The sequence below is a fragment of the Ciconia boyciana genome, chromosome 6 (assembly GCF_034638445.1).
Source record: "Ciconia boyciana chromosome 6, ASM3463844v1, whole genome shotgun sequence".
NCBI lineage: Eukaryota > Metazoa > Chordata > Aves > Ciconiiformes > Ciconiidae > Ciconia > Ciconia boyciana.
In genome coordinates, this window is record NC_132939.1 from 25,803,576 (window position 1) to 25,825,315 (window position 21,740).

General features: G+C 41.8%; 1 protein-coding gene across 1 annotated transcript in view; it reads left to right on the forward strand.

Annotated features, from left to right (window-relative positions):
- The first annotated feature begins 8,178 nt into the window (after window positions 1-8,178).
- EXT2 (exostosin glycosyltransferase 2) overlaps window positions 8,179-21,740 on the forward strand; it is an 80,747-nt gene continuing 67,185 nt past the window's right edge. The window contains exons 1-5 of the mRNA XM_072863856.1: window positions 8,179-8,327; window positions 10,815-11,374; window positions 11,550-11,639; window positions 16,671-16,787; window positions 20,281-20,476. Coding sequence (XP_072719957.1) covers window positions 10,839-11,374; window positions 11,550-11,639; window positions 16,671-16,787; window positions 20,281-20,476 — 939 coding nt within the window. The 5' untranslated portion in view covers window positions 8,179-8,327; window positions 10,815-10,838. The remainder of the gene's footprint in view (window positions 8,328-10,814; window positions 11,375-11,549; window positions 11,640-16,670; window positions 16,788-20,280; window positions 20,477-21,740) is intronic.

Genomic DNA, 21,740 nt, shown 5'->3' on the forward strand with positions numbered 1-21,740 from the left:
TTACAAGGTCCTGTGGTGTCATTTCTTATGCTTCTTATTTCACGCTTTCCAGGAAGACAGAGACTTGAGATTGTTAAAATGTGTAAAGTTTCCCTTTTCCTGAATGATGATCAGATGTAACTATTTCGGGGCCAGAAGATGACTGCTTTCACAAAGAGGTGTTTTGGGGAGATAGAACCCAGTGTCAGCCCTAACTTAGCCTCAGCTAAGGGTAAATAAGCATGTGTACGGGTTCATCTGCATGAGTGAGGCTCTTAGGACCATGGTTATCTAGTCTGAGTTCTGTAAAGCTTTTCATTTTGAGTTGGTTTCCAGTCTAACCTCAGATCAGACAGTATCCAACACTGTCGGTTGGTGAAATGCCCGTTTTTGTTTCTATCCTTCTTTTTTGTATTCATATAAATAAGCAGCATCCGTTGGCCTCTTGGCATAGTGTCCACAAAAGAGCTAAGAACGGAGGGGCGACTGAAAGTAGATGTTCTTTCTGCAGCCTTCCTATTCCTGGAAGTCCATCCCTTCTGGTTAGCAGTGAGGTATATGGGCAGGACAATGTAGAAAATACTTCTTCTGCCACCATGCTAGGTGTACCTACTTTAAGCCCACAGGCTTCCAAGGTGGCACCTTCCACCATTATCAGGGTAATTAAGGCAAATTTTTAGCCATGTTTGTCAATTTGCAGGGTAATTTTTTGACTAAACAGTATTCTTCAGTCTCCTCTCCTTCCTCTCTTTTCCATTTTAAAAGACACTGTTTCCTGTATGAACGTGATAAAGTATTTCAGTTGGAAAGCTTCTTTCACAGATACAAAGCTCTTTAATTTCTGGTACTATAAAATTTTAGGTATCTTAAAGGAATTTAAGCTGTTTTTTCTGCATACATACTAATCCAGAGTTCAAGGAAACTGCCCATGAAAACTGAATGGAAGTGCACCTTTCTCCTTCTGCACTATGTTCTGATAGTAACCAAGTTTCATCCTGGTGGCATTAAGGAATCTGTTTATATAGTAAGTTACAGAGGTGAAAGATAAAATTTAGGCTAAATTCTGTGCTTTCAAAGCAGTTGGAATTTGCTGATCACAGGTGAACAACTGACTTTACTCTTCATGAAATTGGAAAGGCAGGAAAAAAATCCTTGGTCCCATGAAATACATGCATCTTGCTTAGATTTCTTCTCTGTAGATCATTAGGAGAAGAGTAGTATTGAGAGTTAACAGGAAATTCAGATTATTTGGTTCAATCTTCAAGTAAAGCAGCTTTCATTTTACAGTTACTTTGTGAGGTGGGATGTCATTGATTGATGGCTCACAGTGGTACCATTGTGGCTCTGTTGGTTTTGTTCTTGGGCATCATAGATTTGGGCAGATGGGCATGTCATAATGAGTGACAAAAGCATGTGTCTATATCATAGACAGTAAACCAAATTACCAGGGCACAGGTAGCAAATAATTAATGCGACTGCACTTTGGTGAGGTGATGGTGGAGAATTGCCTGGACAGTGAGGAGAGTCTGACCAGTGGCTGAGGAGAAGATGGTGCTGCATGTGGCAGCTGTTAGAAGTAACCAGTCACTCTCTCAGATGCCAGTGATGAGGCAAGGTTGGTGAGGTGATCAGTAAGATGAGTATAAGGGATAGTTATAAGCATCATATTTGCTTATTAGTTTGTCATTTTTCCATGTACAATATTTTTAAGTACATTCTTTGACTATAATTTATTTTCCATTTGCTCTTGGGTGTCCACAAAGAAAGCTATAGCACAAGACAGGTCTCCTTAATGGAATGAGAGGTGAGATGTACAGCCAAAACACAAATGGACTTACTGGTTTGCCCCCTCTTATTTATGTATCCCAAGGAGGGTCTGAGGAACAAAAATTTAGGGAGAAAGCTCTTTGAAATGAAGTACCAGGTAAGACTGTACAGGCATTAGTTGAAGTGGTATTTCAGGGGATTCCTATAACAAATGCAACCCATTAATTACTCCTAATTTTCTTTTCTTTTGGTGTTCTGGTCACTTCTATGGTTGGAGTATGTTAATATACAATAGTAACAATAGAATATGTTTTTCACTCGTAGATGTTTACTGCTCAGAAAGCGGGTTTATTGTACTGTCTCTATGTGGGAGCAGCTAGTAAAGCACACCTCTCTGTAGGAAAGAGGGTGTAATACACTTTCAAAATCCTCACAGCTAATATAATATGGCCCACAGTCACTGCCACCTGAGCTTGCTGTAACTGAAAATAACAGGACAGACACACACTTTGTTGCATGGAATATTTTCTATGTTTTTTTCAGGTTTAACACCTGCCTGAGGAGCTCTCCACTGAGGAATGTTAGCTTGGTCACAGAAACTCAAAATATAACTGGAAATGAAGCTAGAGAGAAATGTGATGTTATGAGCCTGCTGTTGGAATAAGCAACATTTGTTTTGACTGTACAAATCCCATAAATTTTGAAAATGGCCTTTACTGGTTGAAAAGAATTGGTAAACATTTAGAAAGTCCTGTGTATACGTATATAGAAGTTAAATCAACTCTTATTTGCTGTACCTGACAGAAAATACCCTGACAGAAAAACCACAGGCTCTGGCTGTACAAATTGTTTGTTCCTTCTGCTACCTCCGTGTTAGATGTTATCCCTGCTCACTATTTCTCATCATTATTATTAATGGCCTTTTTTTTTTCTGTGGGGCAAATCTCTACAGAAAAAAAAATTATAGAGAAATTATTAAGGACTGTACCCCCTCATTTCTTTCTTTTACCAGTTTGTCAAGCAACAGGCAAACAGAGCAGTACCTGAAATGATGAAGCCAGTCAGATCTATATTTTTAAAAATTGCTGTATTTCATCTAAAATAAGAAATGCCATCAAGATGAGTATAACACTCTGCCTTCATTGCTTGTGTTCACTGTAATTAAACAAGATGATAAAATCCACTTTGCACACAATTTTTGTGTTCAGGTTATCATTCATTTGAGCACAGGGAGGATCTTAGATGGTTTCATGGTCCTTGCCATGTTCCAGTCTCTCTCTCCCCCCGCCCCGAGAAATGTTCAGCGTTTTTAGGTTAGAGGTGGGAATTTCCTGTACAGCACTGCTCTCGGTCATAGAAACTTCCCTAACGTACATTTCAGGTCTACCCTTGATGTGTCCATGTTTGTGGGAGGGGAGAAACTGTGAATCTCCAAATTATTAACCTGTGTTACATTGCAGTTAAGTGAACAGCATAAGTGGGACCAATTCTAGATAAATATTTATGAAGGCTCATGCATGCTTAAGGAATGAATCTGTGAAGCTGAGTTTTTCCTTACAGAAATTGAATAGATCCCAAGCAAAATATCTGTAAGGGAAAATATTCACTAATAACTTAATAGTTCTCTACCTTAACTGAAGAAAGGCAGCTGCTCAAATGTACTGTATAATAGATTTTTTTCTAAATAAATGCTAATACCTTAATTGTTGTCTTTCTCATTAGAATGCATCCAACAGAGCATACAGCTGGGCTGACTGCTCTGTGCTCCCCCAATCCCCATAACCACCCAGTTTCTCAAAACCTGCCTTGGGGTCAAATTATAATTTGTATTGACAATTTCTCTGCAGTCCTCCTCCAGTTACTTGGTTACAGAATCCCTCTGTCGCTCTCATGCTGCTGGCAGAGTGGTGATTTAATTTCATCAGAGAGATGGTGGCACACAAGGGCTGGATAAAAAACCTTCTCATGGAGGAAGCTACATGAACTACACTTTAGATGCATAAATTTTCAGGGGATGTCAGGCATGCAAAAGGGTAAAGCTGCTTTTGCACTTTTAATTGCATATGCAGCTATTTTTGTTAAGATTGGCTGACCTAACAGGGGATTGTTTTGGTTCTTTCTGAAGCAATTCAGACCACATCATGAAGAACAGGGCAAGGTCACCTACAAGGATATATATACAAAAAGATGTGTATTCCATCTGAGAAAATCAGAGTGGCAAGATACACATTCTTCATTCCAATTAATGCTTTATTTATTACCGACTTACATAAAACACTGGCAACTGGCCGATGACAAGATCCTAGATTATCTGCAGCCAACAAATGTACTAAAGAGTCTGAGATGGTTATAAATACTCTACTTTTTGTCCTCAGTTTGCCGGGATTGGTTATTTTTAGCAAATAGCCAGTCGACCTTATCAAAATGAAGAATCAAAAATAGTCTGGAAAAACACTGCAAGGAAAGGCTATTTTTAGCTCTCTATTCCCTGCTGCTATCCAGCAAGGTCTGATGGCACAGCTCATGCATGAGCGCTTAGTTATTCTAGGTGAATGCTTGTCATGACCTGTTCTTTCCCTGAATACCTCACTGCAGAAAGCATTCAATTGATTAAAGATTAATGCATCTGCAAACCGTGACAGCTGAAAGCTTTAGGGAGGGGGGGACGTACACTGACAGAGCGTTTCTACCTGCATGTTTCTGCCACATTATAGTTTCTTTGATGGGAACCCTTGCCTAACTGAATCTCCTCATGTCTCACACCCTTCAGTGGGAGCTATAGCAGCAGACCTCCGAAGTATATTTACATTTCTTTTTCCTTTCAATTCAGGAAGGCAGTAAAGGATGTAGAGTTACAGACGTCAGGCAGATCACTGTATTGACCAGTGCCATCAGTCACAAACCAGCAGCACTGGAGGTGTATGATGGACTGGCTCAAGAGATAAAACCATGCAATTGGCTGCTAGATACAGTTTATTGATCAGACTAATTATAAATTCAGCAGCTATAAATGAGGGTATCATTTGGTTGTAACCAAAACAGTGAACCGAAGCAATGGCCTGGCTCTTACAATATCCTGCTTTCTCTTATACTAGAAACTCTTTCATTTAGGCCAGTACCTTATATATTGGTGGTAGCCATAAATAAACCTTTCAGAAGAAAAAATTGAGCTGTGATTTTTTTAGTTATGCTATGCCATAGGTTGAAAATAAGGTGGGAAAGATGTCCCCAAGCCATCAGTTTTCCCCTTCATATTTGCCTTTTAAAATTATGTCCTTTTGTTATAAGGGTGTTTTCGGAATGTGCTGCTTCCAGCACTGCGTAAGGTGCAGCACAGAGTAAGGTGCAGCACAGCGTAAGGTGCACCACAGTCTCGCATGCAGCTGCTTTACGCGTGGGGAGACACAGTAGCAGAAGGTTCTCGGAGCATTTCTTTCTCTTCTGTATACTGATCATCCCAGCAGAAAATACATGATGCTGTATGTGACAGCAGGCAAGTGTATGGTGTGATGGTAAAGCCCTTAAAAACAAATTCCCAGATAACCCCCAAAGAGTCATATAAGGCAGGACATAAAAGGGCAAAGCAAAGAGAGGTAAAATATCTGATTTCTCTTGTGCATTTATAAAAATTGATAGCCCGTTATCCAGATGCTGATGAATACTTTTACAAGCTATAAATGGCAACGTGGAGTCTAAAAATAGACACTGTGCTGCAGACTTGTCTGGCTTAGCTACATCACTAGAATATAAACAGGCTCCCTGATGTGGTTTCAGGGAAATCTCTATCAAAACAGGCTACATCCTCCATTTTTCTTGCTATTTTGAAATAAAATAGCTGATGCTGCTTGCATTTCTTTAATTCTAGCTTTTAATAAAATTGCACTGCTTTCCAGATTTCCCTACAGGGATGAAACAATCATCAAGCCTCCGTGAATATTTCAGCTACAATTGATTCGATGCACTTTCTTCTCCCTGGCAGAGCAGGGAGGCAGAGGAAGTGCCTGTGGGCACTGCATGGGCTGGCACAGGCTGCGTTCGGCAGCCCCCAGCCCTCCTAGCCACACGTGAACCGCCAGTGTCCCTGTCATGTGACAGGGCTGTGGACCCTCTCCCCGGCTCAGTCACATCCAGGCACGACTCAAGCTGATGAGTCCCATGGCTGCAGAGATCCAGCGCTTGTCCCAGCAGCCTCAGCACATGAATGGTGCCCCTCCCGATTCACAAGATCAGACACGGTCCATTCACCCTCCAGAAGGAGAGTTCCTGCCTCTGATTTATGAAAGGGGCAGCTCGCAGCAATTTCAAGCTGATGAGTTAAAACCAGAAACATCATGTGCTATAACGAAGCCTAAGAACTTGTGCTAGGGAGGAAGAAAAAGCCAGTACCAGCACTCAGAAAGGATGCTTTAAGATGTGTGAGTCCTTTCTGTTGGCTTTGAATGATTCAGACAGGATGAAGAAGATAGCAGTGAGTCTGAGGAGAATGCTACATCACCTGCTATGCAATGTGTGTGAGAAGAGGTTGAGAGAAAGAAGAGAAAGCACTGCAGTGACAGCATTTCTCCTTTCTTGTGGGAGTACCGAGCTGTCTCTGTGCGTGCATGTGGATGGCTTTGCAGAAACCAGTTTTCCCAAGGGCAGGCAAAATGAAAGAGAACTAACCCATTGCTGACAGTCAAGACTGCTTAAGGACACCGTACTCTGTGTGTGTGTGTGTGTGTCCATGTGAGAGAGAGAAAGAGACTCAGTTTAGAGGTTTAGAGCAGGGACAGGTACAAACCCCCCATCTTTTCACAAACACACATTATAGGATAGTACACCATCACCTCACCATTGTACGTAAGATACAAATAAATAAAAACGGATACAGGAAAAATTGAAGAGGGGAATAATACATTTCAGGCCAGCAAAAGATGACACTGTGAGATACACGTGGTAAGAGTCTTTTAAACAACCAAGGATTACAGGATAGGACCAGAGCTGGCCTGCCTTGTATCCCAGGCAGCAGAGAGCAGGTAGCAGACTGGAGATAGTTCTGGCCCAGATATCAGACTGCTGATAGCTTCAGCAGCTATCCTGCTGAAGGGGCTGCAGCAGGAGAAGTTAGCATGGCAGGACGTTGCTGAGCTCTGGTGGCTCCATGGTTCTTGCAATGTTCCCTGGAGACCTGCAGCTTTACAAAACAGAGAACTTACTCCCCCAACAGCCCAGATCTGTCCTCAAGTTGGCAGGAGAGGAGAGCCAGTAAACAGGTGCGAACTGTTTACAGGTGGGAGATGTAAAGTCGTCCTTGTTTCCACTACAGTGGCACTGAACATAGTCAGGGTCTGCTGGTATCAGCCCAGAGAGCAGAGAAAGGTAAAGAACATGGGTGCTACATGCAGGGACACTGCACTACACTACACTGCTACTGCTGAAACGTCTCCACTGCACCGTTGCAGTGTGTGTGGTTCAGCTGCAGCATTTTACCTACTTGTTCTTTTTTGCAAAGGGTCAGTTTGCCTACAGACCAAGTCAGCTCCTGTTTTTGGGAATGAAACCAGTGTCTGTGATTCCCGCACAGCTGGAGTTTTGCGCAATAAATTTGTCCTGCTCTGTATGCTGTCAGGAGAGGGGTTGGTTCAAGTTACTCTTGAGAAGGGTTTAGGAAAGGTGTGGGTTTGCTTTTTTTTCCTCACTTAAGTAGTGTGATCCAGCAGGTTGGAAAGTGACACATGACCCAAAAGTCCTCGGTCAATGAGAAAGCCCAAAATAGTTTTCGAAGGGCGCACAGAACTGGAAGACAGTAAGCCAAGAATGCAAATGCACAGAATACCAGGGCGGTGGTGACTCATCGGTACACATTTTGTGCACCCAGATAATCACTAACATTGTCCCAGTACCCTTTCTGACAGTAGAAGCATCCCTTCAGTGGGGAGAGGCCTTCCCAAATCCTGCAGCCAGCCTTCAGTCACCAGCGTGGGGCTAAATCCGGCGCAGTGCTGGAAGGAAAGTCACCAACAGTCAAGAAAATTCCCCAAAATGTAAAGCAGGCTTCGGAGGGGAGCCAGGGCGAGGAGCCTGCACGGCGTGGTGGGGTTGTTATGCGGGTGTAGCTGCCGAGGCAGGGACGTGAGGTAGGGGAGGAGGACAGGGCACGGCCTTCGCTGGATAGTGTTTGCAGTTTGGCAATACTGGCTTTCTTCCCCTACAAAAGGGCTAAAGTCACAGGTAAATTCAAAAGGGTGTTAAGCCCCTGCACCCGGCGGGCGCTGGCAGGGCCTCGGCGGCTGAGCAGGGCCCCGGCGCCTGAGCAGGGCCCCGCCAGGCCCACGACCTCGCCGAGCCCTGACCGCCCCTGCAGCTGCGCCCTCCCGCCGCGGGGCGGCGCCCTTCGCGGTGGCGCGGCCGGACCGCGACGCTCTTGGCCGCGGCTGGGTGGCGGCACCGGCGGGCCGCGCGCGTGCGCAGGTCGCCCCTACCAGGTCGGGAGGCGGAGGCGGTGGTGGGGGCCGGCGCCGGTGGCCGGGCGAGCCCCGCTCCGTGGGGCCGCCAGCGAGCTGGCGGCGCGGGCGGTGGGGCCCGAGCGACTGCGGGCGGAGGTGAGTCTGGGCGGCAGGCGGCGGGGGGCCCGGCCCGACTCTGGCCCTGGCCCTGGCCCTGGCCCGGCGCCGCGTGGGGAGGCCGGGCCGGGCCGGGTTCTCGCGGGCGTTGCCGGCAGCCCCGGCCGTGCCGCCGCTCCGGCGGGCCGTGTCTCCTGCCCCTTGCCCGCGGCGGTTCCGTCCGCTGGGTGGGCAAGGGAAGCAGGAGGTGGGGGAGCCGCGGCGGGGCGGAGGGCCCGGCTCTTGCCGGTTGTGTTGCGGGCTGCGCGGCAGCCGGGTCAGCCTGGACCCTCCCAGGCTGTGGCGTCCCTCTAAAGGCGGCTATTACCGCGTCTGTTACATCTCATTATTTTTTTGCCACCTCTTTGGCTGACGTGTTATTCCTGTTACTTCTCCTACTCCAAATGGTAGTAGACCTTGTCTTGTGCCTGCAGGTTGCCCAGGAGGATTGTGTGCTGCGTAAAAGTGATTAAACGGTTCCATGGATGGAGAGTTACATTTCATTGAGGTTTTTTTCCCCCCAGGCTTAGGTCTAGACAGCTTTGCTGAGTGACTCAAATGCTTGCTGCAAATGTGTAATCTTTGTCATTAATGCAAGTGGTTTTGGCACTATATCGGGAAGGAGGAATAACATGGTTAACAGTCAGAAGCGTATGGAAAGTTTTTAGTTATAAAACTGATAGTAATGTAGCATCTGGCATCTGTCCTGATAACAGCATCATGCGCATATTGTCTTGTACAGTAGGCTTTAAAAGCTGTCTCCAGAATCAGAAAGTGAAGGTAAATGGATGACAGCAACTGTTGAAAGTGGAGTATTTATTAGCATCTGTTTGTGGGGCTGTATTGAGATTATGTTTGTGGTGCTGTAAGTGCAGTCATTTCATGTGTTAGCCACCCCATCCTAACAGTCTTTTGTTAAGAACTGCCACATAAACATAACCCAGTCTGTTATAAAGACCATTTATACCTTATTGATACTTCTTGTATTCATATGTGTTATTGTTGTGGTTTAACCGCAGTCGGCAACCAAGCACCATGCAGCCGCTCACTCGCCCTCCTTCCCCCTGGTGGGATGGGAGAGAGAATTGGAAGGGCAAAAGTAAGAAAACTTGTGGGTTGAGATAAAAACAGTTTAATAATTGAAATAAAATAAAATAATAATAGTGATGATGATGATAATAAATTGCAGTGAAAAGGAAAACAACAACAAAAAAAAGAGCAAGGAACAAAACCCAGGAAAAACAAGTGATGCAACTGCTCACCACCCACCGACTGATGCCCAGCCCATCCCTGAGCACTGATCGCTGCCCCCCAGCCAACTCCCTCACAGTTTATATACTGAGCATGACGTCATATGGTATGACGTCAATATCCCTTTGGTCAGTTTGGGTCAGCTGTCCTGGCTGTGCTTCCTCCCAGCTTCTTGTGCACCTGGCAGAGCATGGGAAGCTGAAAAGTCCTTCATTTAGTATAAGCCCTACTTAGCAACCACTAAAACATCAGTGTGTTATCAACATTATTCTCATCCTAAATCCAAAACACAGCACTATACCATTTACTAGGAAGAAAATTAATTCTATCCCAGCTGAAACCATCACAGTTGTCTACTGTACAGTTGACTGTCAGACTTTCTTTCTTGCTCACAAAGCCAGAAAACATCCCATTTGTCCAAAAGGAAAACACATAATTATACCATCCACATTCTTCTTCAGGAAAAACATGCTTACTAAATTTAAAAAGCTCCCACTGTGGAGAGTTCAAGTTGGATTTATTTATTATGGAAGCTTCAGCTGAAAACCTAAACCTGTTTTTGCAAGCAACAAGTAGCTGATTCTTCAATCTGTAGTTAATATAAATTGAACATAGAACACTTTTTTGCCCCAAAAGGCATATTGACAAAGGTGACAAATTAATTTCTTTTTCTTGCCAGAAGTAGTTTAGCATCATTCTAGTCGGATATGGTGGGGCTCCTGTAATATTCAGTTTGAAAGCACCTTTACATTAGAAGCAGTATCATGATCCTAAGTTGTGTGTGATGCTGTTATAAGCCCTTTGTGGGATATCCAGGTTGTTTCTCTTCACCTGTAGATGAGCATTTTATTTTTTTATTAGTATTCACTATGAATACACTTAGACCTAGATGGAGTGGCACCTACGAGGGCTCACTACTTCTGTATTGTCTGAGATTTCTTCCTCCCCTCGTTGCCCAAGCCATGTCCTTTTCTGATTTGTGGTTGTTAACTGGCCAACATCATTCCATTACAACCAGGCCCAGCAGATCAGCCTCATGTTGTCCTTGCCAAGTGGCAGTCTCAGTTGGCATCTTACGTTCTGGTGGGACATGTGAGCATCTGAAGAAATTTGACTGTAATCTGCTGAGGCAAAGAACCTGTCTTGAAAAGGTTAACTGGATGTTTCTCTGTGTTGTGATAACTATGTATCTCTTCCAGAGTTCAATCCTAAAACCTCTCTCTTTCTATTTTGCAGAGGCAAGAGATAATTGATTCCATTATGTGTGCGTCGGCCAAATATAACACCCGGGGTCCAGCCCTCATCCCAAGGATGAAAACCAAGCATCGCATCTACTACATCACTCTCTTTTCCATAGTTCTGCTTGGCCTAATTGCCACAGGTATGTTCCAGTTCTGGCCTCACTCCATTGAGTCATCCAGTGACTGGACCGTTGAAAAACGCAGTGTCCATGATGTGCCTGTGGTCAAGCTTCCTGCTGATAGCCCGATTCCTGAGCGGGGAGACCTCAGCTGCAGGATGCACACCTGCTTCGATGTCTATCGATGTGGCTTCAATCCCAAAAACAAAATCAAGGTATACATCTACTCACTGAAAAAGTATGTGGATGAATACGGGACGTCGGTGAGCAACACCATTTCCAGGGAATACAATGAGCTGCTAACTGCCATCTCTGACAGTGAATTCTACACTGATGATGTCAACCGGGCCTGCCTTTTTGTGCCATCCATAGATGTCCTCAATCAGAACGCACTCCGTATCAAGGAGACAGCTCAGGCTTTGGCACAGTTATCCAGGTACTTACTGAAACTTCAGTATGTGAATTTAAAGAACAGAAAGTGGAAAAAACTAAGGTTAATGCAGGAGGAGAGGATGCAGTGAGTCAATGCCAGAGCTAGGCTTTGACAGAACTTGCCATCCGTATGTAGAGAACACCTTTCTAATTGTTGTCTGTTTCTTCTTTTGCCTTAGGTGGGATCGAGGCACAAATCACTTGCTCTTCAATATGCTGCCTGGAGGGCCACCAGATTATAATACTGCCCTAGATGTTCCTAGAGATAGGTATGCGTTTTGCTGTGTTTGAATGCGCGGATCTGGGTTTAAATGCCATTGAAGAAGCAACAAGCTCAGAAGTGCAGTTGATAGCTAAGGATGTGCTCCTTAACCTTTACAAAGCTGGAATATGACTTCCTCTCTTCTCAAAAAAGGGAAGTAGAGAAGTCCCTGTCTTGTATAGGACAAGTGTTTGCTCCTGCAATCTGATGGTTTAGCCCCATCCTTAATTTTATATGGGATGTGGCTGACAGCGTTTGCTCTAAACTGTTGGGCTTGCTGTAAGGATGGCGAATCTTGAGGTTAGACCTGTATCTTGTGTGTTACTGAACCTGAATGCTTTACAGAATGTCCCGTTTGCTGCAAATTAGAAGTTCAAAGATGATTGTAGCTGCAACTTTCTGATAGAAGTCAAGTGCTTCAAGGACATTTTAAAGCAGCTGCTGTACTTGACAAAACTATGGTGAATTTCAGTAGTTTTTGTTATCTTAACAATTACACTGTATTAGTAATAGTTATTCTCTGGCAACTGTGTTTTGAAAATATTTGCCAGAAACTTAAAAGGTGTGAATCCTGAGCTCAGTTTTAACTTGCAGAATAGTTTACTTTTGGAAGAGGAAAGGAGATTGTAAGGCAAAGAAAACTGCAATAGGAGTAAGACAAACTTATTTAGCTTAGATACTGTTACTGACTATGTTTCTACTGGATTAGGCTGTATGTGCTTAGTTCTGCTGAGTTAGGTCCTGTGTAACCAGTCCCTCTCTTGAAGGTCAAGGTTAACTTTCTTCTGCCAAATGTCAACAAAATCTTGCCTGAGATATGGGATCTTTGCTAAGATGATTGTGTATGGAGTATACCTTGATTTCTTTGCACCAAAGACGATTTAAAACATCCTTCAGTGCCAGAACAGAACATGTTTTTTCTGGACATGTTCGAAGAGTAAGTTTACTTATTGTAATTACATCACTGACTGTGAAGTAAGGCGTTAGTTTTTTATTTCCTGTATGAAATGTTATATGCATGTGGGTTAGCCTGAAGAGGGCAGTCAAGCATCATTCTTACATAACCTAACCTGTTAATCTGTTAGTAAATACTTGTATTTGTTATCTTAAGATTTATACATCTTAAGGGGAATTTTCTTTTGACAGTGCTCTGCTTAATGGAATGGACTGTTCTGGGACTGCGTGTTTGTGAATGCATGTGTCTATCGAAGAAGTAGATTTATTAATTGAATGTAGTAGATTTCTTACACTGCACAATTTTTTTTTCTTACTTTTTTTGTGTCAAATGTCCATTTATATTTGGCCTTATGTGTCTTAGCTTAGTATGCAGGAAATGTATTATTTTGGTAGGTGTTTATTCTAAGCGTTTGTCATGCTAACATGGAAAGCTGAGTAATTTGAATTAAAAAATCAAATCTTTTTTGGCATACAGCTGTTGTCGTAGCTTGCTAAACTGACTTACCCTGCAACTGTATGGTCACTGGCTGTAATACATGAGAGAGGCAATAATAGTGCTTAGGATGGAGAAAACGTGGAAACTCCTTTTTGTAGGCAGCCAAAAGTTAGACTGTATTCAGTGTAGTGCAGAACCGGTACTGCAGGTCACAGGTGCAAAGACAAGGGATCTGTGAAAAAGTCAGTAGTGTGGACCTAGTCCTGGAAGGGCCTGAGTGGTGCAGTATGAGGTTACAGTATGATTCTGGAGACCTCTGGAGATCTTAGTTCATGTCTAACAGAACAAGTGACCTGGGTGTGTTTTCTTAATTTGAGAATGTCCACAGGTGTTACAGAATGGGTAGTTAACAAAGTGTGAAGGACAGTTGTTTGTAGTGTCACAGGGTGAGAGGCTGCAGGCCAAAATAAAGGTACATTGGCAGAGTTCAGTTGGTTTTGAATGACTGGTCTGAACTGTATCAGTACACCTGCAGAAAGACTGGATTTGTGGGATTTTGTGGATCGCTTGTGAAATACATGTGTAATATTTGTGAAGTTTGCACAAGGAGTGTGGCTTGCCTTCTCTGTTCGGCACATATCAGAGATCGTACATAGTTGAACGGTAGTGGATCATGAGGTTTGATAGAGTTGTGTTCTGTTGATTTGCTGCAGAATATTAATCCAGGTAAAATAAGACCTTATACACAAAGGGGAATTCAGTTATATGATATTTTTACATCTGGAAAAGCCTTTAGCTAAGTTACCTCACTTAAGGGGTTGTTCGTTTATTAAATCTTTAAATCTGATTTCCAAAGACAGTGTAAAAGCGCTTTATTCCATAATTTCAAAGATGGAAGTCTGCCTTGTGGGCATGGAGGCTGTGTTGCTGGTATTAGCTGCCATAACATATGTAATCTTCTGCCATAAAACTTAAAAAAATAATCTCTTTGTTATTTGTTAGTAAGTTCTACTGAATTTGGTACAATAATGAGGATGAAAGGATTTCTTTTGCAAAGCTACTCTGTAGCTGTAGAATTTAACATATGAATTAAGATTTTTTTTTTTGTTCTGCTTCAGTTGATGAATTGGGTTTCAGTGACGAAGTTTGGCAGAAAGCTGATGATGATGGCAACTGGGCAGAAACATTTAGAGTACAGACCAGTTGGGGCACTTCCTGGAGAGAAAGAAGGATCAATATCTGAAAAGTGGTGAAAAGTTGCTCAGGAACAGGCTCATTCTTCACTGACCAGTGCAATTTAAAGATTATTTGTCTTGAGTACCTTAGGAGTTAATATCTCTACTCCCTTACTGCACCATACAATGAAAATCTGAGTGGAGTTATTTAACTGGTGTTGGTTCCCTGTGGGTTTATTTAGGTAAAAGTCTGCATGACACACACCTGCTTCCTCAAGGCTGATGAGGTGCTGTCATGTTTTCAACCGGATCCAATTTAAAAAGTCTGGTTGTAGTTTCCCAATTGGGGGAGGTTAAAAAAAGAGGAGGGGGATATGAAGTGCAAGAACAGCAACATCCAAGCCAAATTTTTGTCCCTGCTTGTAACTGAGTTAATATGGATAAGACACGGAACATGTAGCTTCAAGGGTGAGACCTAGTCATAGCAGCATTGTACATGCCACCAAAGAGGGGAGCATTGGAAAGGAATCCAAAATAATCACTTTGATTTGGAACATAAATTATCACTCAGCGCGTACTTGATTTATCATCCTGTTCTCAAGCTGATTTTTGTTCCTAGCACAGTTTGTGTTCTGAGTAAAGAGTAATAAAGGGAAAGTTGTTTTGATTTTGTAATTGTCATCAAGCTGAAATGCATCTCTAATCCATATCCTCTAATCCAGAGCCTAGGATTTTCAAAGAGCTTCTTAAACAACACTTAAGCCTGCTTGCTGAACTACTTGGGTGAAGTCACATTTATGGCAAAGTGTGATCGTGGTGTTTGAACACTGAATGACTGTGCTGCAGGACAGAGAAGGAAGTGAAGTATCCCATGGGACATCTGACAAGGGTTAGAACAGGCAGAACATACTGGTGTTTATCCAGGGTGTCATGTTCTGATGGGAAAAAATGATAAGTCTTGGATGATAATTAGGTATAATGATAAGCTGTGGAAAAAATGGTTCTCCAAGCACTATACTAAGGATTTCATTCAGTGATATCTGAAAACAATATCAGTGAATGGATTGTCAGTGCCTTTTCCAGTCTCACCTTAACTTTTTCTTCTGATGTGTCTGTTCTGATTACTGATGAGACATGTGCCTGCTCTGAACTGTGACAGTATGCAAGCTTGTGATAATAAGGCTTTTGTCTGTAATTATAGCTGCTAAAATGGGTACAGTTCCTCAGGATCCTTTCTGTAGTGCCTAGTATAGTGGTGTATTTGTATTCGGCTTCTTTCCATAGAGAAGGAGATTCTCTATGGAATTGGAATTGGAATTGGAGAAACACTTTTCTCCAAACTACTTTGTATGGTACCTTAAGCAGACCCAGTATCTGTGGGTAATTTAAAGCATAGCACACCGTGCTGTTTGGTGACAAAGGACTGAAAGTTTGATCAGCTGTTTGCAAAGTCTTGCTAAAGAAGCTGAATCTGAGCTTCTTTTGGAAATAGGATGATGTGTTCATGGTGCCACCTGGTCACTGGAGTTGAAATGGCAACTGAAAAGCTGATGTCCTCTACTAGCATATTTCAAAGAAGCCTGATTTGGGGTAGGAGATGGTAACAAGCCCCTTTTTTCTGGCATTGTGAATGATGCATTGCTTTCTTCTGTACACATTGTTCTCTTCTGTTTCTTAAAGCTCTTCTGTGTGGCAAAAGGTCGCATCTAGGAAAAGTAACAATCAGGATCATCCTGTTGGGAGGTTGAATTACATCTTAATTTATCAATCTTTGATGATTCCCATGCTCTCTAGCACGTAGTGTCCCAAGCAGCCTCTACTGTTGGAAGTTAGTTTCAGAACATATAGAGTTCTTATTGTCATGTTTTCTGTTTATAGCATTTTTTGTGTAATATAAAAATGAAATAAATTTCACTATTTTGCATGATCACTTTGAAAATAGAGTTGCAAATAACTCCATTTTATTTTCCAGCCTGAGAAGTCCAGAGTCATTGTAAGCTGCCAAAATACTGTGTTATTGTACCTGGACTTGTATCTGAAATATAGCTTGTCTCTAACACTTTGAGAGCTGTGCTATACCCTATTTTAGCGCAGGCATCGAGGAATATGTTAACTAGCATAAATAAAATTGACTTAGGACATGTAAGCTTGCAAAAATGCAAAGTTATCATAATTACTACAATAGATTAAATTTCCCTATATTAATGCAAAAATGGTCAATTTGTCAGTGATCATACACAATCGTAAGCAGTCTGTTGATGATGAGATCCAACCTGGCAGTAAGCCCAGTTCACGAAAACTGAAGTGAACTGAAAAACTGCATGAAAAATACTACCGACAAAAGCTGAGGGAAAAACTTGTCTCGGAGCATGCATCTTCTTGATGTTCTGGTAATGACAATCAGTAAATCATGCTCTGAGTTTGAATGGTATACATACTCTGTTTAAAGTCGCTTTCTTGTATTTTTCAGAGCTCTGCTGGCTGGTGGAGGCTTCTCCACGTGGACTTACCGACAAGGCTACGATGTCAGTATTCCTGTTTACAGCCCGCTGTCGGGGGAAGTGGATCTGCCAGAAAGAGGACCAGGGTAAAGCAATTCCCATGAATTGGGCAAAGTATATTCAATATCGTGTTTAATGTTGATGCTGATAAAATATAAATATAGCTACTAACTTGTTGGTGGGCTTGGGCAATTTTGTAAGAGTTGCTTTTAATAGCTTTTGCTATTAAAATATATGATGGTTCCAGTGCTAATGGCCTTGGCTCATCTGCCAACGTGTAGTTTAGGTATGAACTGAGGATTTTTTTGGAGTGATTCTGTTTTTCCCACTCCAGAAACTGAACTGTGAAATATGACGGCATGACAGTGTTTCTAGTAGAATTATATTCAGTATTTCCAGTGAGCTGACAAGTTATTTCAGATATAAATAAAAGTAGTTGTTAATATGTTTGGTTTCTTTAAAGTGTAAGTAAAGCAGGGGAGTAATTCAAAGAAATATAGATTCCCTAATAAATGATCGCTTCAGACAATTTATTTTAAGATACTTAAAAGCAAAATAATGGCAAAAGATCACTACTGCAATGATAAAAACAGTGTGCTATACTTTCTTTGTGACTTTAAAGAGATAGAAGGGATCATGGGGATCAACACAAGTGCCTCAGGTAATATCAGCCAGTGCAAACTTTGAATGAATAACAGGAGAATAGGAGCAAGGATGTGATCTTTACCTCTGTATGTGTTATGGATACATTCTTTGTAAATCAATTTAGATGTTTTTGTGGTTCTGAAGTCCTTTCAAAATGACATTGAGAGTTTGGAACAGGAGAAGCCTGTAAATACAGCTCTGAAGGGAAGAAGTTCTTGCAGAATGAATCTGAAGGAGGTTAGTGTGGTTAGCTCATGAAAAAGAAGACTGAGAGCTGATTTGATTATGGCTTAGAATACTGATTTTATTTTTTTCTTTTTTAAAGTAATGGAGTAAGACATCAACGCAAATAACCCCCCCGACCTTGTAGTTGGAAGTAAAGCAAGACAAGTGGGAAATAAAGCACTAATTTTAACAGGGAATGTAATTAGACATTAAAATGAGCTACCCTGGAAAGTGGTGGTTTCTCTAATCCATTCATGTCTTCAGAATAAGAGCAGTTGAAGTCTGGAAGACATGTTTTAATTGATTATGGAAGACTGCTCTTTTAATATTTCATAAGCCTCTTAATTACACAGCTGAAAACATTTTGCTGTAGCAAGGTCTTACCTCTGTTATGGTATAAAAAATGGGCAGACTGAGCCAATGGGGTAAATGACGTGTCCACTGATCGTGAAGATCAAGTTTAGAAATGCAGAAACTTTAGGTCCTTTTTTCTGACAGCATCCTGTAGAGATTTATTATTTAGAGAATTTAGAGCTATTATTTAGAGTATTATTAAAGTTGAAAACTGTGATTGAAAGGGTGCTTGCACTATTGGACACAAAAAGTTATTGTACTTTGGCTTCAATTGTCTTCTCCTCTGGTAAGGGCAATGCTCTTGCTGTTGCTCTGGGCTGCTCCAAGTAAGATACTGCAGTCAATTACAGGACAAACTTGTGCAGCAGTGGTTTGCTTTGCTCGCACCCTTTATGTTCCTGCTTGTGATGCTCCTGGACCAGGCCAGTGTAAGGGATCTGGTTGCATCCCAATTGATTCTTCATAGATCTCAAGTATTATTACAGTCCGACACAGAGTGAAAGCACGCTTTGTATTTCTGTCTGGAAAGCATGAATGTGATGATAGGCTTCAGCATGTATAGAACCAATTGTAAAGAGAGATGCAGTCATATTGTTCATGTTCATGTAGTCAGCTAAATGCTATGTCTGGTTTTAGGTTGGATAAGAGAAACTTATGTGGGAGCTGATGCAATGCATGAGTCTGTGTTCAGTGAAGGTGTTGGAGCTTCTGTGTTCTCAAGGGTTTTTTTTTTTTGTGTGAGGAACAGACTGTAGTCTCCGGAGTACCATCTAGTGGCCAGTTAGCATTACTAATTGAAACACATTCACAAGTTCGATCGCTTTACGCAGAGTGTGACAAGGGAACGATGTTCAGAATTCAGGCTTGCTTGGGATAAATTATTACATTTTGCTGCAGTAGTGTGTTATTTCCTGGGAGATGGGATGCACTTTCTTTTGTAGCAAGATTTGATAGCTAGATTTTGAGTGTCATAGGATGATGACAGTTTCAAGACAAAACTAGGTTTTAAACATATACACAAACCAACCTGCATAATTTTTACCTGGTTGTAGGCATTTATTATCACTCATTTACAGCAGTATTTCCTTTTTTTAAGGCAAATCCTTTTTTATTCCTCTTACAGAGCTGAACTGAGGGATTTTGATTTACTCTCCTTTTTAGTTGGATTGTTTAAATGTTTTAAGTCCACCTCTGCTAAAAATATATATTCTGTAGAGCTGCTGGTAGCAAGTTGGTAGCAGCTGGAGGCTTGGGAAAAAGAATATTTAAAAAAAATTCTATGCAAGTCTTATCTGTTAATTGGAGCAACTAATGACCAGCATGAAAATGAGTAAAAGAGGTGAGAAGAACAGCAGGAGAGGTCTGACTTCATAAAGTGTGTGTTTGTATGTGTTTTCAGAGCTGTAAATTAAAGATAGCATCACATGGAGTAGGTTTCCTGTGTTCTTTTGGCAGCTTGAGGGCAGGCACTCGCTGTGTGATCCTTTCAGTGGGGAGTGGTGGAATAGTCTGATTTAGCTGACCCGTTTAAAAAGGAAACCAAAGTAGATTAGAATGAGTATCACAATTATATGACGTGCTATTTTCCAACATTAACACAATTCTTTAAAGCAATGAGCACCTTATTTGAGACTCTATTCCTGTGTGTTTTACCTCCGATGTTAAATAGGGTCTTGAAACACTTCAGTATTAAGGCACATTTTAAACATTCATGTTTTTGGAACATGGTAGGAGTGAGAGTGAATGGGATAATGGGCCTTCAACTTTGTCCTGGAAATGTTGCCTTTATGTTGCCCAAGAGTGACAGAACCGAATCACAGCTAATGAGATGAGCTCGTCCTGTTGCTGCTGTCACCGAATCAAGACTAAATAAGCACAGGGTAGCTGAGTTGTCAGTTCAGCATCTTTTTTCAATTAAAATTGATGAGAAAATATATGGGAGGAGAAACTAGCAGGAGCATTCAGTGTCCTATCTACTTTGTTATAATACACAAACACCAAACAAAAGAACAAACAATCCTGGCATCAGTAGCAAGCTGTTTTAATATGTAGCTAAATAATGTTTATTTCAGTTTACAATAGAGGTTATAATGCAAGTGCCTATTCTAATGTAATACGCACTCTTTCCAAGTACAAATTTATTCAAAGTTGTAAATCATGCTGAGCCACTTACTATCCAAGATTTAATTATATTGCATCATTAGCCTTTCCAGCCTTTTCTGAAAATACGGTCTTGGCAGTGTGTCCACATTTAGTTAATCTTGCTCTGCTTTTCCAGGATGGAAGGAAATGTGTTCTAGAGCATCTTGGAAGCAAACTTAGAGTGTGTCAGGTAACCTTGCTGTGGTTTTTCAGTCCTCGCAGGTATTTCATTCTGTCTTCTCAAATGGCTCTGCACCCAGAATACCGGTCTGAGTTGGAAGCTCTTCAAGCTGAGAATGGGGAATCAGTGTTGATCCTAGACAAATGTACAAATCTGTCAGATGGGGTCCCTGCTGTTCGCAAACGCTGTCACAAAAATCAAGTCTTTGATTATCCTCAAGTGCTTCAGGTAAGGCTGTCTCTCCTGCAGACTTCTCTTCCCCTTGGTGACTGTCGTAGCTGTGGAGCTGTTCCCGTTTAGCACTGGTAGGGTGCTTCCTTGTATTTAGTTAAGTTGCTGGCTATGCTTTGAAACTGCATAATTTGTTATGTTAGCTTGGATATTATATCCTAACTTTATTCTTAGTTCTTGGCCCTCTTAAAAATATGTACTCAAACTGATATGCAGACTACGCTGCAATTTGAAAACACTGCTTATGTGTAACAACTTCATGAGATTGGTCATGGTGGTCTTCTAGTAACACATGACAATGTCACGTAAACTTAAAAAATGATACGAATATACTGTCAAATCCAGCAGCAATGGGAGGAGAAACTTTTGGAGGCCAGACAAAATTGCTCACTTTAAACTTTGGGAGGAACATTGGAATCTGCACCCTCCAGAATAACAGGCAAAATGACCTTCAGCAGGCATTAATTTGGAATTGATTTCTCACATATGACAGTCCAGGCCTTGCTAGATGAAGCTTGGAACAGAGGATCGCTTTATCAATTGGAAGGAAGATTAAAATGAACTTTGAGGAGCTTATGTGTGGATTTATTTGGGGGCAAAAAAGAGTGCTACATTTAAGGAGAGTTGGTCAGATTATATTTTTTGTATGCAGCTTAATAGTTAAACCCTGCAAAATTATCTGTATAGATATGACAGACTGAGCTAGAAGACTTGTCAGCATGCAGCTATGAAAACATCTAGGTGAAATGTGTTTCATGGCCTTAGCTCAACTTCCAGAGGCCTTTTGATGTGTCAGTGAAGATAAAACTAGATAGCGTTCTCAGACCCTTGTGTCTCTTGGCAATTCACTAACAGAGAGGTGCTTTGGCATGCAGTGTGGTGAAGTGAGTTATGCCATAGGCCACTGTGCTCTGTCTGTGGCCACCAGCACATAATCTGTCTTTGAACTTAAGCAAATGATGATAAAATAACAAACAAACTGAGGAAAGGCAAAGTTTCCACTCCTCCTGTTATGTTTTGTAGGAAATATGTTTAAAATTCCTTGTGGCGGAGGGGGAGAGGGAGGAAAGGGTCACCCTGAGTCTTAAACTTTTAACCAAAAGGAAAAAGAAATATTTGTTTGCTTTATTTCTTTAAATACAGACTGGATTGCTCAAGGATAGCAAGTCAGGGAAATCTATATCTATATCTCGGTATATACGATTTTATAACTCAGAAAAGAGCTGGCACATGCAGAGATTGTTAAAATACTTTCCTTTGC